General features: G+C 48.8%; 1 protein-coding gene across 1 annotated transcript in view; it reads right to left on the bottom strand.

Annotated features, from left to right (window-relative positions):
• Window positions 1-400: 400 nt before the first annotated feature.
• The window catches only part of VIL1 (villin 1), a 29,069-nt gene continuing 11,620 nt past the window's right edge, over window positions 401-17,849 (bottom strand). The window contains exons 7-20 of the mRNA XM_053597983.1: window positions 16,186-16,388; window positions 15,998-16,076; window positions 15,725-15,823; window positions 14,596-14,749; window positions 13,875-13,975; window positions 13,652-13,789; window positions 12,942-13,100; window positions 11,616-11,795; window positions 10,604-10,749; window positions 9,756-9,900; window positions 9,055-9,243; window positions 6,939-7,007; window positions 5,779-5,919; window positions 401-686 (exon numbers count right to left, since the gene is read on the bottom strand). Of these exons, the coding sequence (XP_053453958.1) occupies window positions 573-686; window positions 5,779-5,919; window positions 6,939-7,007; window positions 9,055-9,243; window positions 9,756-9,900; window positions 10,604-10,749; window positions 11,616-11,795; window positions 12,942-13,100; window positions 13,652-13,789; window positions 13,875-13,975; window positions 14,596-14,749; window positions 15,725-15,823; window positions 15,998-16,076; window positions 16,186-16,388 (1,917 nt within the window). The 3' untranslated portion in view covers window positions 401-572. The remainder of the gene's footprint in view (window positions 687-5,778; window positions 5,920-6,938; window positions 7,008-9,054; window positions 9,244-9,755; window positions 9,901-10,603; window positions 10,750-11,615; window positions 11,796-12,941; window positions 13,101-13,651; window positions 13,790-13,874; window positions 13,976-14,595; window positions 14,750-15,724; window positions 15,824-15,997; window positions 16,077-16,185; window positions 16,389-17,849) is intronic.

Below are 17,849 nucleotides of genomic sequence, written 5' to 3'. Positions count from 1 at the left end.
GTTGTTTTTTTTTTTTTTTTTTGAGACTAGAGTCTCGGTATGTCACCCTCAGTAAAGTGCCATGGCATCACGGCTCACCACAACTTCAGACTCTTGGGCTTAAGCAATTCTCTTGCCTCAGCCTCCCAAGTAGCTGGGACTACAGGCACCCGCCACAACGCCAGGCTATTTTGTTGTTGTTGTAGTTATTGTTGTTTGGCAGGCCTGGGCTGGATTCGAACCTGCCAGGTTTGGTGTATGTGGCTGGCACCCTAACTGCTTGAGCCACAGGCACCGAGCCTGACTGACTACTCTTCTAAGGAGGGAAAGCTGTTGAACAGAATGGTTAAAAATGATGCAGTACCTCAAGATAGAAACAATCCAGTCACCTAATTGAGACCACAGACTCCTTGTGGAGGTATCTTTCTGAAGGAATAAGTAAGTTATTAAAAATGGCATTGCCAAAGATTGCTGTTCATGGGTACAATTGTAAAATTTCACTTAAATTGGTATAGGTCTACTACCAGTTATAAAACAAAATGCCACAAGCCAAGTAGGGGAAGGTGCTTTATGACCATAGCTGCTCTTCCTTCTCAAAATAGTCCTTTTTCTTTCTTGAGGTTTTGCTGTTTCCATCGAGGCAGGGCAGAAAAGGCAGCTGGAGTCATTCCAAAGGCCTTAGTGAAATCTTCAATGGACAGATGCTCCTAGAAGAGAAGGAAGGGATCAGAGGGCAAAGGTCATGTTCTCTGGGATTTGCACTAATGAGTCACATGGGTGTGTCATATAGTCATAAATCAAGTAAGCAAAAACTAGCAATATCGAGGGATCCAAAAAGCAAATAGGGAGGAGTGGGTGTGGCATTTAAGGAGTCCAGAGATTTGATTCTTGAATTTTTAACAGGATGGTTAATATGGTAAATTGAGTTTTTCTTTCTACCAGGGTCAAATTCACATTAGCTCTAACATAAGAATTAGGACCTTTGACTTAGCTTGGTCAAGGTGTTGCTTCTTTTTCCAGGGCTTAGTTTTCTTCTTTATAAAATGGAAAACATTTTTCTTTTCTTTTCTTTTTTTTTTTATACAGAGTCTTACCATGTCACCCTGGATAGAGCACTATGGCATCACAGCTCACAGCAATCTCAAACTCTTGGGCTTAAGTGATTCTCTTGCATCAGCCTCACAAGTAGCTCGTTCTACAGGTGCCTGCCACAACATCTGGCTATTTTGTTGTTGTTGTTTAGCAGGCCCTAGCCAGATTCAAACCCATCAGCCCCAGTTCATGTGGCCGGCGCCCTAAACCACTGAGCTACAGGCGCCAACTCAAAAAACATTAAAGGCTGATTTGTCTTTGCTTTTCTGACAACAAAAATACTACATATGAAAGGGTATTGATGAGATATTTTGGCCGGTATTGAAAAGATATTTGGCTCACACCTGTAATTCTAGCACTCTGGGAAGCCAAGGCAGGTGGATTGCTTGAGCTCAGGAGTTTGAGATCAGCCTGAGCAAGAGTGAGACCCCCTTCTCTGAAAAAAGCCAGGCGTTGTGGCCGGGCACCTGTAGTCTCAGCTACTCAGGAGGCTGAGGCAAGAGAATCACTTCAGTCCAAGAGTTTGAGGTTGCTGTGAGCTGTGATACCACATGGCACTCTACCCAGGGTGACAAAGTAAGACTGTCTTAAAAAAAGAAAAAATTTATTTAATATATTGTTCATCTACTGTTACTTAAACAGTGAGTCTAAGCCTGATCTACAAAGTAAGACAATGAGTTGTAGATAGGTATCTGCTCAAATCACTGCTATCATAGGACATATGGCTATTCTAGCAAAAGCCCCAACACCTTTAGGAGGGATCTCCCTCCTGGGCCCTATTTACTTTGGGTAAGTTAGTAGACTGGCGGCAAGGGACATACGGCCCACTGTGGCCCTAATGGACAGAACAAAACAGCAATCTAACTTAACATAGACTGCTGTAGCACTTACACTGAGGCAGATTTGAATATTCCCATTTTAAGGTAATGAAGCTAAAGACATCACAGAAGTCCAGGTCATCTGATTCCAGTACATGCTCTACTGTACCCTGCCTTCTTTTAGTGGTTTCAGGCATACTGTATGTAAAGTCTTGTCATTCCCTCCCAAACCTGCCAGGTATACTAGTCATCTGCAGTTGACTAGAATTTTATCATTTATTTATTTATTTATTTATTTTTGAGACAGAGCCTCAAGTTGTCGCCCTGGGTAGAGTGCCATAGCATTACAGCTCACAGCAACCTCCAACTCCTGGGCTCAAGCGATTCTCTTGCCTCAGCCTCCCAAGTAGGTGGGACTAGAGGCACCTGCCATAATGCCCAGCTATTTTTTGGTTACAGCCCTTGATGTTTGGCAGGCCAGGGCTAGATTCGAACCCGCCAGCTCAGGTGTATGTGGCTGGCGCCTTAGCCACTTGAGCCACAGGGGCCGAGCTGAATTTTATCATTTTAGATAGCTTCATCCCTCTTGGTTTACAGGTTTGTTCCTGGTTAAAAGACAACATGTTAAACCTCATCAGGCTTTCATATTCTACTGTTGATGTATCAGCCAGCGTATTTTGCAGCAGCAGGTTTTGCTTAGTGATTGTGGTAGGATAGCAACAGTGGAAGTTTTCTAAGGGGAGATGCTAGGACAGCCAAGCAACAAATTCAGAGTCAAATTTTGCCTACCTAATGAAGTAGAAAACAAAATATTTGGATAAATTACTTGTACTGGCTTCTCTCCTGTGAACGATCTAGATGGTCAACTAGCACAATTTTACTTTTTTACTGTTGTCTTGAAAAATCACAACGGAGAATCACTACCTTTCTAGGTCTTGGGTATCAGCCATAAGATGAAAGAACTGACTGAAAAGACCTTTGTTCCCAGCTCTAAGATGATAGTGATGCTGTTTAAGGCAAACCATATACCTCAAGGCCCACTCAGTTAAGTGCTCCAATTTGAAGTTGCCATAAACAGCATCTCCTAACTTTCATTTCTGCTCCCCCAAGCACCAAGAGGTAGGGATAGGGCAGAGGTGAGAGCAGTGGGTTTCCTTTAACACAGGCTGCTCTGCTAACGTGTAGTTGCCCTGAATTAAACAGCTTCTTGGGAAACAGCCGTAGGTGGATTTCAAGCACAGGAGGGTCTGATGAACCAGTTCTCCAAACTGTCACTAGCTATTCTCAGGCATTCTGTCCTCAAGCCTCCTGGTAGCTGGATGCTGGGAACCTTCCCCATTCCTCCAGGAAGGACAGTGGAAGGCCTTGTTTTGGAAGAAGAGTGTAAATATGAGTGGTTGGGGCAATCAGTGGGTGGGGAGATCCTGCCATACCCCAAGTCTGTTTGTAGCATTCTCCCCACAGATTCCTCACAACTGTGGCTGTTGTGCCCTGTCTCTGCAAGTGGCTCTGTGGCGCCCTCTAAGGTCCAGCCAGGCTTGTGGTTCAACTTTGTCAAGATTGCTAGACTCTGACCCCTCAGGATAGATAGCAAGGACTGCCCATCCCAGTGGACTTGCATCTTTCCATTGGTCCTATTCTTGAACCCTTTGGTCCTGCCAGCTGATTACCAGCCTCATCCATGGCCACATCCGCCTCCATGTGGTTTACTCAAATGCTTAGATTACTCTCTTATAACTGCTGCAGCCAGACCTACCACTCCACTGTTGTCACTAGCTCACCTTCCACCTTTGGAATAGCCAAAGAGGCCTGAAAACCTCTCCTTTTCCCACTTGGCATTGAACTCTCACCTCTTCCAAAAGAATGTATAATACTTTCATGCTTAAAATATGAACAACAGACAACTGATTTTTTAAACAGAATCAAAACCTTTGCTACCATGGTGGGGCTGTCTTGACACTGAGTCTGTTCCATTCAAAATTAGCAGTCAATTTCAGCTTCCTGTCAGTCCTCTGGTTCAATAGCATTGGCTGCCCTTTGCTTTGGAAATACTTCCTTTATACCACATGACATGATGGTAATAGTGGAACTCAGAAGATCTGGCTTTGCAACTAGTTAGGTGATGGTAGGTAAGTCACTTCCTTTCTCATATATAGAACAGGACTGATAGTAACAGCTTTCATTTGCAGAGTACCTTCTGTGTGCTAGGGACTGGGCTAAGCTTGTCCCTCACTGGGGTCATCCCAACGTTACAGTGAAAACACGGGTGTCCCCTAGCCTTCCAGCTACCCCAAAATATGAGAGAAACCAGGAGAATACATGAACATGCTCTCCAAGGTAAAAGGCAGGACAGAAATGTTCTGAGAACGATACACTTATACATATATCAACCCCAAACCCAAACAGACTTTGACGTTTTGGAATATTCTGCAGGATTCTTAATCCATTTGTAAAACTCCTTTATAACTATACACAGTAAATTTTCTCTCCTCTCAACATCCCTAAGCTAGATTTGAAGTCTATTTTGATCTTCACAAAATGGTAATGAATATTAGATGTATGGTTTTGTGTGTGTGTGGTTTTTGTGTTTTTTAATCTGCTGCCCAGGCTGGAGTGCCCTGGCATCAGCCTAGTTCACAAAAACCTCAAATTTCTGAGTTCCAGTGATCCTCCTGCCTCAGCCTCCCAAGTAGCTGGGACTACAGATGCCCACCATAATGCCCAGCTAGTTTTTCTATTTTTAGTAGAGATGAGGTCTCACTCTTGCTGAGGGTGGTCTTGAACGTCTGAGGTCAAGTTATCCTCCCACCTCAGCCTCCCAGAATGCCAGGATTACAGGCATGAGTCACCACATCTGACCAAGAAAGGTGTTTTTAACAAGCTCCTCTCCACAAGTGATCGTGCAGGCCTTACACTGCAGTTGCCAGATGGACCATGTGCTAATGAGTGTTAGATTTGTTGTATCTCTGCCCCTGTGTTCTCTGAATTGCCTGCCCACCAAACAGGTATCTCAACCCAGATATCTTCTAGGTGCCTCAAAGTATGGTATGTAGCTACCACTAAACTCATCATTGCCCCACCCCTCCCCACCCTAACTTCAGTCTGATCCAGGATTTTCTATCTGGAAGAATGACACTTTTTTTCTCTTATACTCTATCCAGTAATTACCAAGTGTTGTTGATTTTACCTCCTAAATATTTCTCTAAGCCATCTCTTCGCTACCTCTACCCCCTCCACCATAACCTGTTCTAGGTTCCCACCCATCTCAGCCTGACTGCAGCAATACTTTACTAACTGGGTTCCCTATGGCTACTCTTGCCACCTTCTAGTTTATTCTTCATTGAGCAGCTATGGTGATCTTTTAAAAATGTAAATCTGTCACTCTCCTGCTTCAACTACAATGGCTTCGCTTTCATGATAGACGATGTGACTTTCAATGTGGGATAGAAGGCACTCCCCACTCACCCCAACCTCCTCCCTAGCTCTCAACACTCAGCCACCGTGGCCATCATGCAGCTTCACCCCACTGTGCTTGTTCCCTGCCTCTGGGCTTCACCTTTGCTGTCCCTTCTCCAGAAATAACTCACTTTTGTCTCAATAATTCCTATTCACTTTTCAGAAGGAAATCTGACTAAATCAGGCTTCTGTTTGTAATATTATTCTTGGCCCCTGTGCTGCTTCACCTTTCTGGCATTTAGCCCTGAAATTAAATGATAGTGTTATTGGGCTTCTCTGATCTCTCTCCCAGCCTGAAGGTGGGATCCACGCTGTCTTGGGCAGCATCGCTAGCACCTAATCACCTGCAGGGCCTAATCTGAGGGTCAACTAGGATTGATGAACAAATGGAAAAGCCGTATCTTCCTTGTCCTCCTTCAAGAGTCTGACCCACCTCCTTCCTGCTGGGGTCCACACCCTCAGGGAGCTCTTCCACAGGCTTGTTCACCAGCTGCTCCAGGGGGAAGATGGGCAGAGGCCCAGAATTGAGGTTGCTGTTGGCATTGAACACATCCACTTTGGAGCTCATGACCTCCTAGGGAAGAAAAGGAAACTACCTACTTTAGTTGGTGTGTGTGGCTACGTCCCAGGCTGCCTTTCTCTCTGAAGTCAACATCGATTCTAGGGCAACCCCTTCAAAGAGCCTCCCATGACCTACCCCTCCCCACCATACATACACACTCATATGTACACAACACACAGGGCAGGACCCAAGAGACAATAGCTTAGTAGTCTGTATGGGACCAAAGTCAGTTGGTACAAAATGACTATTTTGTCAATGACTTACTAACTTCTCTATGGCTTCCCCCAGAGTTCTGGATATTTATGACCTTTTATTTCTTATCTTTTGTGAAACTGTCATCTATAAATTTACTTGACAGTCTGTACTATGAGTCCACCAAGAAGGGTTCATTAAGTGCCACTAGGCTCTAAGCCATCTGTTGATTGCCCCAATGTGTTGGTCAAACTGCTGTAGGGTTCTGGAGACATTTCTGCAGAGTTAGCTCTGTCTTGTTTTCCCTGTAAGCTTGTAAACTTCTCAAAGGAAAGGCTGAGATTTCATATTCCCATATCCCAGGTCTGTAAGCTAAATATATTTCTGTCAATTCACTGAAAGATCAAAGGAGTTGGAATTGTTCTCCCTGGAGAAGGGATCCCAAGGGCAACAGTATGGAGAGAAATCATTATTTCTCAAAAGTGGGCTAATATCAAATTACCTGGGCCTTTTATTTAAAACATGCAGATTCCTGGGTGCTAATCCAAAATCCACAAGCCAGAATCTTTGGGAATGGGTGGGGCCTTGGAATCTGCATTTCAATACAGTTCCCCCATCACCTAGACTTCTATGCATGATAAAATGGAACCATTTCACTAGGAAATAGAGAAAACAAAACTGCTAGAGCTATGGAGTTAAACAGCAATAAGAACTTCCAGGAGAAGTAGGGAGAAATGAGAAAGAAACCACAGGACACTGGCAGCTTCTCTGGAGCATTCTTAGCTCCCAAAGATCTGTCAGCTGGCCGCTACAGGGCCCAGCTACCCTGGCCCACTCACAGCGGTGATCTGGTTCCAGTCCTGAGAGTTGTCAAGCTCTGCCTTCAGGTCCTCATAGGATTTGGCATTCTGCATGTAAAGTAAATAACGGATTAAGCCTGGCACTCAGCAGAAAGGTCAAAAAGCCATTTTTCCTCAGGAGTGGAAAGAAAGCTGGTCTGGAGCATGGTGGTGGGAAAGGAAAGAGGAAATTCAGGCTGAAGCTTGGAGGGGGTTCCCTGAAAAAGGAAGTTGGATGGTAAGGATAAGGACCAGATCAGAAGGGGTAGGGCAGGATGTTTATTTGTCCCTGCTCAGCCTGGCAAGGAGATGAAGAGTACCATCTTTTCCTGTCGTCAGAGGCCAGTGTAAACAGCTGCAGGCAGCATTGAGAACCTTGCCTACATGGTGTAGACTCTGGATAGCAGGTGGGCTCCTCGCAGAGTATGGAGAGGAGCCCTGCTGCAGAGGAGTGAAGGGACCATGGCCCCCTCAGAAGCCCCATCTCCATATCCCCAGGGCCTGTCACTAAGCATGGCACATCAGGCATTATGCTGAATGAACAAATCAGGTTGAGAGAGAAGCCAGCATCCACATAAAGTGAGGAAAGGACTACCAGAGTTATTGACGTAGGACACTGAAGTTGACTTGAGAAGACCTGGCATCTAGATTTGCTTCCCTGACATTTGTTTGAATCCATCAGTCCATCAACCAAAGAGGTTTTTTTTTGTTTGTTTTGTTTTTGAGACAGAGTCTCAACTATGTTGCCCTTGGTAGAGTGCTGTGGTGTCACAGCTCACAGCAACCTCAAACGCTTGGGCTTAAGCGGTTCTCTTGCCTCAGCTTCCCAAGTAGCTGGGACTACAGGCGCCCGCCACAACGCCCGGCTATTTATTGGGTGTACTTGTCATTGTTGTTTTGCAGGCCTGGGCTGGGTTCAAACCTGCCAGCTCTGGTGTATGTAGCTGGTGCCCTCGCCACTGCACTATAGGCACTGAGCCTTTTTTTTTTTTTTTTGAGACAGAGTCTCACTTTGTCGCCCCAGGTCCCTGGCATCATAGCTCAAAACAACCTCAAACTCTTGGGCTAAAGTGATCCTCCTGCCTCAGTCTCCTGAGTATCTGGGACTGTAGGCATCTGCCACAACACCCACCTATTTTTACAGAGGGAGGTCTCACTCTTGCTCAGGCTGGTCTCGAACTCCTGAGCTTAGGCAATCCACCCACCTTGGCCTCCCAGAGTGCTAGGATTACAGGTGTGAGCCACCATGCCTGGCCTTAATTTTTTTTTTTTTTTTTGGCCGGGGCTGGGTTTGAACCCACCACCTCCAGCATATGGGACCAGCGCCCTACCCCTTTGAGCCACAGGTGCCGCCCTAATATAATTTTTTAAGAAAACCCAAAACCACATATTTGAGGAAATGATTCTAAGCTCTCTATTTCCCTGAACTCATCTGTTGTGCCAATTTAGAGGGCCTTAAACCATCAGGACAGGCCTCAATCTATATTTCTCCTTCCTGCAGAAAACCTTTCCTGGAGCTCCGTTTTGAGGACCTGCCCTCTGCTTCCGTGTTCAGGAAACATCTGCAGAAGCCCGATGCACTATCTCTCGGGCAATGACCACATATATGACCCATTTTATGTATAACTTAGTGCCTCAGAGGCATTTAGAACTGGTATGTGTCATTTCAGCTGGCACTGAGAGTCCATTCACTAGAGCTGTCTCATACAAGCTGCTGCGGTGATGAGAATGTTCTCAATCTGCACTGGCCAATACAGTAGCCACCGGACATGTGTGGACTGTTCAGCACTTAAATTGTGGCTAGTGAGGAAGTGAATTTTTAGTTTTCTTTAATTTTAAATAAATTAATGCCTATAATATCCAACAGTTTTGAGCTAAATATAGCACACAGACAAGGCAGTGTAATTAGCATTGGTTTTTGATGGACTTCTTTCCTCTCACCAGAGGGCTTAATGGCCTTACTGCAACCTTTTTATTCTAAACGCCCTTATAATCACATTATAACAAGTCATATATCCCAAAGGGACAGAAAGACCTGTGGGAGTCAGCCCTGCCCTCAGGGGTGTGCCCCAAAGAAGCCACCTAGAGAAGGACATGCTGGGCTGAGACTACTCACACTCCACTTGAAGGGGTCCCAAGCTAGGAACCAGCCCGTGAAGGTGGGGGGCTCATGTTCCTGCTTCACCACAATGATGGGGGTCTCAGGGTCACGGCCACTAGGGTGAGTCTTGAGGTATTCCTGTACGGTCGTGGCTGCAGCCTTCTTCTCCGCCTCATTGGCATGCTTCCCGATCCAGAAGAAGACCTGTTGCAAATCCCAGGAGCTCAACCAGTCCTCCCTGTGCTCCCTGCCCCACAGGCCTCTGCCTCAGTTCATCTCAAATGTCTAAAGTGGAGCCCTGACCCTGCCACTACCTAGCCAAATGATCTAGGACAGGCCCCATTGGCCTTGATTTTACAGCTGGGAAATGAGGACGTTGGATAGATACCCTCTACTTGGATAGTCTTGGATAGATGTATGACTTCCAGTCTCTCCAGAGCCCAAGGTTCTCAAAGACACTCCTGCTGCCATATGAAATAAATAGAACTTTGGGAGAGAAAATTTCTGCCTGCCTAGCTGCCCCACTAGCACATTCCTCCCCAACTTTTTTCTTAGGCTCCAGGTGTTCCTACCATTTCCAGGGAGAAAGTACATGAAGGTTAAAAAAAAAAAAAAAACAAGAAAACATTGACACTTACCTAACCCTAAAGCCATTCTTTCTTGAATCTGGGATTTGAAGTGCATAAGGAGGAATTTCCCTAGCCGCTCGGTCCTACCTGGTCCCAGACATCTAGCAGGAACACATCATCCTCTTCCAAGTCATCCTGACTGAAATCCGGGATCTCTGTGGCCAGGAAGCGCCCACTCTGGTTGGAACATTCAAACAGCCGGGGGGTGATGGCCAGGTTTTCTTCCTGAAGCCTGCAGGATGAAGAGAAGGTTGTGTGGGGAAAGGAAAATTAAGGACACAAGGAAACCTGAGGAAGGCACTCTGGCATGGAAAGGCCATCTCCTAGCAAATGCAGTCTTCAGATTGACAAAAGAGTTCCCTTTTGTTTTAAGAATGCTCCAAAGGAGAAATTCCCACTGCTTTTCCAGACATGCATTACAGTAGCTCTTCCATAGTCCTGGTTGGAAGTTCTTGATATATTTCCTCTGTCCCTTCTGCTGCTGCTACTGTAGCACCTGCCCTTTTGAACTGGGGAATAATGGGTCATTTTAGAAAAATCATTTGAAAGAGATTTTCTGGCTGGTGACCCTCAACATCTCAAGCCTTTGTCAACACCTAAAGGCTCTGGCACTTTCTCTCTGAAGGGCAAACCTATAGCCCTGTCCCTCTCTTTGAGTTGCCTCCTGTGGCCATGAACTCCCTTTGCCAAGGGAACACCCTTCCAGGCCCCATGCATACCATAGTGAGCAGTACAGACACCCTGTGCCAGCAAACTTCAAGGGGATGGGTTGCCCCTTATTTATCTTGTATCCCTAAGCACTTGGCACAGTGCCTGGCTCACAAAGTCCTTAATCCATTCCTGCTGCAGGCCCTAGGTATGGAGGTAGATGTGCTGAGAGGCCCTCCAGCTTCTGTAGTTGAGCTGGAGGCAGAAGGATGGGACCCAAGAGTTACCTCTTGCTGTTGGCATAGGGGGCCTTCCCACCCAGGGCCATCCAGAAGTTGGCTGGCTCCTGCCCTTCCACCACCACTTGCTTCTCCGTCCGGGAAATGGTGTCAGCAACCATCTTGGCCATCTCCCGCTCGTCCCCGCTACAGCCCTGGGAAAAGGAGGTGTTGCCCAAACTGGGGGGGCCTTCTAGCGAAGGCAATTCTTTCTTTCTTTCTTTTTTTGAAACAGAATCTCACTTGGTCACCCTTGGTAGAGTGCCGTGGCGTCACAGCTTGTAGCAACCTCAAACTCTTGGGCTCAAACAATTCTCTTGCCTCAGCCTCCCAAGTAGCTGGGATTACAGGCACCTGCCACAGCACCCAGCTAGAGACGGGGTCTCATGCTGGTTCAGGCTGGTCTTGAACTCATGAGCTCAGGCAATCCAACTGTCTCGGCCTCCCAAGTACTGCGATTACAGGCATGAGCCACTGCTCCCAGCCTGGGGAGACAATTTCTTGTGCCATCCCACACCCATTCTCCTGCCAGATTCACTGCCCAGAGTTCTGGGATTGCAAGGGCCCTGCTGGATCAGGACTCTGTGTCTGCTGCCGATGCTGAGACAGTTTTTCCACCCTCTCTTGTCCTTAACACTCCTACGAATAGCAAAGGATACAAGGAGTCTGCACTCCTCTCAGAGGGCAAGAAAAGGACTCCAAAATGCTGTCAGTGAAATAAGGGGAGAGGCAGGGACAGGCACAAGGTAGTGAGAGAAAGCCCAAGACATAAAGACCAAACTGGGGCAGACAAGGGTGGTCAGAAACACAGAAGAAGAAAGTCTGATTCAGACAGAGAGGCAGAGAATCTGAGGATGGTCAGAGATGGGGCCGAGAGATAGACCTGGAGCTGCAGAGGAGGGAGAGACTGGGCTGCAGAGGCAGCTGGGAACGGAGCAGGCAGGACTTCCTCGGCCAGCTCTGAGACTTGATGGTTCCAGGACCCACTTGGGGATGAGGGGCCTCTAGGCCCTGCACACACCTTCCCACACCACAGGTAGCAGCAGGACGGGGTCTTGAGGATGAAGACATCACTGGAGTTGAGAGAAGTGGCCCGGGCTAGGACCTCAAAGGCCTTGGTGTTGTTGGCACTGGTCCCCCGGACCTGGAACAGCCTTGTGGAGGGCACGGGCTCCAAGTTGTTAGCTCGGGAGCTGCCTCCCTACAGGTGTGGGGAGGAGGCAGGGAGAGAAGGCGGGAAGGAGTAACTTAGTCCAGAAGATGATGAAGGGAACCAGAGGAGAGGTTGGGCAGTCTTTCTGTCCCTCCAGGTCCTCTGATGCACCGTGAACTCTCCAGACAATCCCAGGTGACTGTATTCGTGCTCCTCTGTCAACTCTGTTTTCATTTCTAGCATTTAACCACACGGTGCCTCAGACTATTATTAGTTTGCTGCTCGGGCACAATGATGTGTCGTCTTCTCCTCCCTTGGCAAATGGCAAAGGACTGTGTACTAACTAGGTGCTCAATAAGTAGATTATTGCTTATATGACTGCATGAGATATCTATTTTATTATGTTCAAAGGCACCAGTGCAATTTGCCCATGGGCTTCATTTAGGCAAATCTAGCCCAAATAACTTCCTTTTGCAAGTATGAGATTCAAAGAATTGGGGAGTGGAGGGCTCATTCCATGTTTTTTTTTTTGACAGAGTCTCAAGCTATCTCCATGGGTAGAGTGCTGTGTCATCATAGCTCACAGCAACCTCCAACTCTTGGGCTCAAGCGAGTCTCCTGTCTCTAGCTCCCAAGTAGCTGGGACCACAGGCACCTGCCACAACGCTCAGCTATTTTTTGGTTGCAGCCATCGTTGTTTGGCGGGCCTGGGCTGGATTCGAACCCGCCAGCTCAGGTGTACATGGCTGGCGCCTTAGCCGCGTGAGCCACAGGCGCCGAGCCAGTTTTTCTATTTTTAGTAGAGACGGGGTCTTGCTTTTGCTCAGTCTGGTCTCAAATTTGTGAGCTCAAGCAATCCACCCGCCTCATTCTTCCAGAGTGCTAGGATTACATGCGTGAGCCACCGCCCTGGCTTCTGACTAGTTTTTCTATTCTTAGTAAAAATAGGCTCTCATTCTTGCTCAGACATTCTTGCTCTTGTCTTGAATCCTGAGCTCAGGGGTATTTCTAAAGTAACCAAATGGTGGTTTCTATTACTAATTCCACATAGGTGATGGAGCCTTTGATGGTGCCCTGCTATGGAGAATGGGCTTCACCCCAGCCCTTCTCCCACCATATGTCACCTTCCCTATTTCCTGGACACCCGCCCAGCCTCAGAGGATCCTGCCAGAAGCCTTGGTCCAATAGCCACACCTGGTAGACCACCATCTGTCCCTTGAAGATGGACATGAGGTGGGGCGGCTCCTTGCCCATTGGGACCCGGATCTGGACCGGTTCATCATTATACTTCTGGTCCAGGATGACAGCTTGATAGGCTGAGGCAGTGATTTCATCCTGGCTGGCCTGGCTGCCCTGGGGATACACAGGGATAATGGAACAGGATGGGTCAGCCCCCAATTCTGACTCCATTCCTAGCCTCAGCAACAACTTCAGCCACAGTTCTGAACTGATCCCAAATCCAACTGTCTTCCCCACCAAACCCGACTCTGGATACAGCCAAATTCCCAGCCTGACCCAGCCACTTGCAACCCTAGCCTTGACCCCAAACCTTCTCTCCTTTCTGCTCCTTCCTCAGGAAAGCATCATGGACACCGGGCCACTTCCCCTAGCACTCAAATATCTCCCTGCTCCCTCACATCTAGACACAGAAACCCATTAGCAGAGAGAATGTATAGAAGGTAATGAAAATTAGAAAGGAGACATAGGGAATCAATAGGAAAAGGATTGTGAGTGGGGGTACTCAGTAAGTTCTCACAGTCAAAGCAGTCCCAAGATAGGATGGGCTGCCTCTTGAGAGGGTGAGCTCCCCATGCCCAGAGGTATTCAACCCAAGGATGACAGGCACTGTGGTGGAAGAAGAGGCTGAGTTGGCTCTGCTCTGGGTGAGACGGAGTGGGCCTGACCTGCCAGATGTAGAGCAGGTAGTGCTTCTTCTCGCCGATGAGGTAGGTATAGAGCAGCAGATAGCAGTCACCCCCGAAGAAGTGGCCAAGCCACTTGGAATCCACAGGCACCAGCTCCAGGTCTTCAATGCGCCACACCTGGGGCCAGTATCAGGCCAGCATGAGATCCAGGACAGGCGCCACCAGCCCTGTGCCACCCAACACAGGTCTCTCCCCCACATACCTGGACCTCCCCACTTCCATCATCTACCATCTTCTGCTGGGCAGCCACCTGGGGCTGGACATGCATGGACATGGCATCAAACTTCACCTGCTCCACCTTGGCTGGAATGGGAGGAATCATGACACCAACTGTCACCAGCTGAGGTTCCCACAACAACCCAGAGTGGTGGCTACAATTCTTAGACCCAATTTACGGATGAGGAAACCAAGGTTAGAGAGAATTCAGTAGAGAGCAGCAAAGCTATAGCATAGAACCCTATCTCCCTGCCCCTTGGGGAAGCCAGGAGGGGAAGAAAAGCTAAGATTTAGCTTTGTTGACCTAGCCCATCCCGACCCTGAGCATTCAGCCTGCCAGCTCAACTGCCAGCTGTACAATGATGAGGGCACACATTACCCTCTTACCCTCCCCCAGGTGCCTGGCACTGAGCTTGCCCTCAGCAAATTGGTGAAAGACTAAAGCTGCTCAGTTCCCAGGGAGGCCTGACCTCATCCCAAATGAAAGGCAGGTCATTCTCAGGTCCCTTTCTGTGACAACTCTGGTTTGTCCATGTGTCCTCATGCCTTCCCCCTCCCACCCCACCCCCCTGCCGGAGAAGCTCAGAGCCAGGTAAAAGTGTGCATGGAAGAGGCACTTCAGGGAAGGAGGGTGGGAGGCAGGATTACTTGCTCTCCTAGCCTGGCTTCTGGATCCCTCTCTCCCACTGCCCCAGCCCAGCCCTCACCCACGGAACCAATGGTGTGGGTTTTGCCCAGGCCTGAGGTCCGGCTGGGCACTGTCCACTTCTGGAAGAGCTGCTGAAATACAGCTGACTCTGCTCCATCGTTCTGCACCTCTACCTGTGTGCTTGGCGGGTACAGCTTGGCTTTGATAAAGTTCTGGGAAGAGAAGGGAGTGGCTAGAGGCCATGTGCTAACCCTAGTCCTCACCCCTGGGGCGACCAAAGCCTGGCTCTAACCCTGACCAGATACATTGTCACACCTACCCTCTGGTCCCAAACCTGAACTCAACCTCAATCTCAATGCTGACTCCAAACCTAACCCTACTCTGACTACAACCTCAAGGTCAAAACAGACACCACCTCAAACCTAACCCTGGCTTTAAAGCCTAATTCTGACCCTAAACCTAACTCTGATTCCAACCCCAAGGCCAAATCCATTTTGTTTTGTTTTTTGGCAGTTTTTTTTTTTTTTTTGGCTGGGGCTGGGTTTGAACCCACCACCTCTGGCATATGGGGCCGGCGCCCTACCCCTTTGAGCCACAGGCGCCGCCAAAGTGCAATGTTAAAATCAGTAAGGGTTTGGATTTCTTTTCTTTTTTTTTTTTTTTTTTGCAGCTTTTTGGCCAGGGCTGGGTTTGAACCCTCCACCTCCGGCATATGGGGTCGGCGCCCTACTCCTCTGAGCCGCAGGCGCCACGATCAAAGGCCAAATCTGGCCCCTAGCCTGACTCACCTCAATGCTAAACTAACACTAATGCCCAGCCCTCAACTGTAATCTAAGCCCCAACCCAACACGGCCCCCAACTCCAACCCCAGCAACAACCCTAAACTCTGATTTCGCCCCCCAGCTGAGCAAACCCCCTTTTGTAGAAAGGCCAGCTCCACTTCCCCCTCCTTTCTCTGAACCTAGTTCAAATACAGGGAGGTGAGAGCCTCCATCCTAAGGAGGCCCCACGTATGGCTCCCTGGTATGCACAGAACCCCCAAAATGGCTAGAGAGAGTTCCCTCCCAGTCTTCCCTGGCCTCTGCTTGGCACTGTGCTCTGGTTTAAGTCCAGCTGCCCTCCCCTTGCTGTTGTCTGCTCCTCTTTGTCCTATCACTCTGGCCCTCCTTCTGGGCCCCTGTCCCTACCAGTGCCTGGCTCATGGCTCCCTTTTTCTCCTGGTCATTGGCGTTCTTCCCCCTCCACACATAGATCTTCAGGCCCCCCTGGTCCAGGATGTAACAGTCCTAGAATTGGGAGAGAAAGACCTAGCTGACAGTGTGGTGGTGCTGGGGGTAGTACACTGGGGCAGCATCGCTTACAAAAAAAAATCTCTTTTCCTCCCAGCACCCTGGAATTTCTCCTGCTTGGGTAGAGGTGCCAAGGCTACAGGGAGCTGGTGGTCCTTCAGCTCCTCTTACCTCATGACTGAGCAAATCCTGTGTGAGTGGCCGGGTGGCGATTTCCCTAACCACCAGTTTCCCCTCTGAGTCAGACACACTGCAGGACAAAGGCAAGGCATAGGTGGGGACAGGGCCCAAGCCCCTCATCTAGGCCCCCTCCTCCCAGGAAGTTCCCAACACCCAAGAGGATCCTGCTGAGCACTCACTGGTACAACTTGAGGGCAGCCTTAAGTGCTGGCTCCACCACAGTGTCGGGCACAGCTGCCTTCAGTTCTGTGCGCTTGCCCAGCACGTGGTTCATCACTGCCATCAGCTGTGGGGACGCAGATTCATTCTCCCCGTCCACCACTCCCACGTAGGTGCGCCCGCCCCTCTCCTGGTCTCGAATCTCCTTGGCTAGCGTCATGCCCTGCAGGAAGGCCCCCGGTTACACATGAAGGCTGGCCGGGGACAAGGCAGTGCCCACCACCCTCAGCTCACCACAGCAGTCACAAGGGCCAAGGCACCTGCCCTGCTTTTCCTCTTAGAGGGGCTAAGCATTTTTTTTTTTTTTTTTTAGAGACAGAGTCTCACTTAATTGCCCTGGGTAGAGGGCTGTGGCGTCACAGCTCACAGCAACCTCCAGCTCTTGGGCTTAGGCGATTCTCTTTCCTCAGCCTCCCGAGTAGCTTAGACTACAGGCGTCCACCACAACGCCCAGCTATTTTTTGTTGCAGTTTGGCTGGGGTCGGGATCGAACCTGCCACCCTCGGTATATGGGTCTGTGCCCTACTCACTGAGCCACAGGCGCTGCCCGGGGCTAAGCTTTTTGTTGTTTGTTTTTGAGACAGGAGTCTCACTCTAGAGTGCTGTGGCATCAGCCTAGTTCACAGCAACCTCAAACTCCTGGGTTCAAGGGATCCTCCTACCTCAGCCTCCTGAATAGCTGGGACTACAGGAGCCTGCCACAACACCTGGCTAATTTTTCTATTTTTAGTAGAGACAGGTTCTCACTCTTGCTCAGGCTGATCTCAAACTCCTAAACTCAAGGGGTTCTCCTGCCTCATCCTCTCAGAGTACTAGGATTACAAGTGTAAGTCACTGCACCTGGCCAGAGGCCAAGTTTTTAAGATGTGTGACGAAACCACGCATCTGCCATTGGGAAGTGGAGTTCCCTGTTGGCAGACCTGCAGGGGATTGCTTTTGCTTGGACAGTGTGTGAAATGTGTGATTTGACTTGACAGTGTTGGACTAGAACTGAGCCCAAGGATCACAGTACTTAGTCTCTTTGCCCCAAAGCACACTTGTATACACACAGGGCACACACCCAGACAACGCAGGCCCACATGTGCTCACACGCACACATGCACACACGTCCCAGAGCTCATCCTTCTCAGCCCAACTAATGCCCACGATACTGCATTTTAATCCCAGGTCCCCTCTCTTCTCTCTACCAAGCTGTCTCCCTGAGGTCCAAGGCCTTTGTAGATTCTGGATGCCCATATTTCTGTCACCAACTGAGCTCTCCACTCTCAACATGTTTGTTCAACTTTAAGGAAGACAGCCCCATTTTAAGTTGACCAGAGCAGAACTCTGTTTCCTTCCCAAATCTGTGGCTTCCTGATCTTTTCTACCTCAGAAGATGGGACTCCATCTGTGTCCCTCCCTACCTGGTTTCAGTTTGGCCTCACTCCTCTGTCCCTTTACCTTGTCCAAAACACAAGTAAGTCCAGTGGATTCCACCTCCCGAGGCCGAACGCGGGCACTGCTCCCTGGGCTCCATCTGGATGGCTGCAGGGGTTGCCTATTTCCCTTGGCTTCTCTCCAGCCCCAGCCCCACCCAGAAGTCAGAATGACCTTCAACAGTCCTCTCAGGGCACCAAGAATAAAC

This window comes from Nycticebus coucang, chromosome 7, assembly GCF_027406575.1.
Source record: "Nycticebus coucang isolate mNycCou1 chromosome 7, mNycCou1.pri, whole genome shotgun sequence".
Taxonomy (NCBI): domain Eukaryota; kingdom Metazoa; phylum Chordata; class Mammalia; order Primates; family Lorisidae; genus Nycticebus; species Nycticebus coucang.
This window is presented reverse-complemented; position numbering and strand designations above follow the sequence as displayed.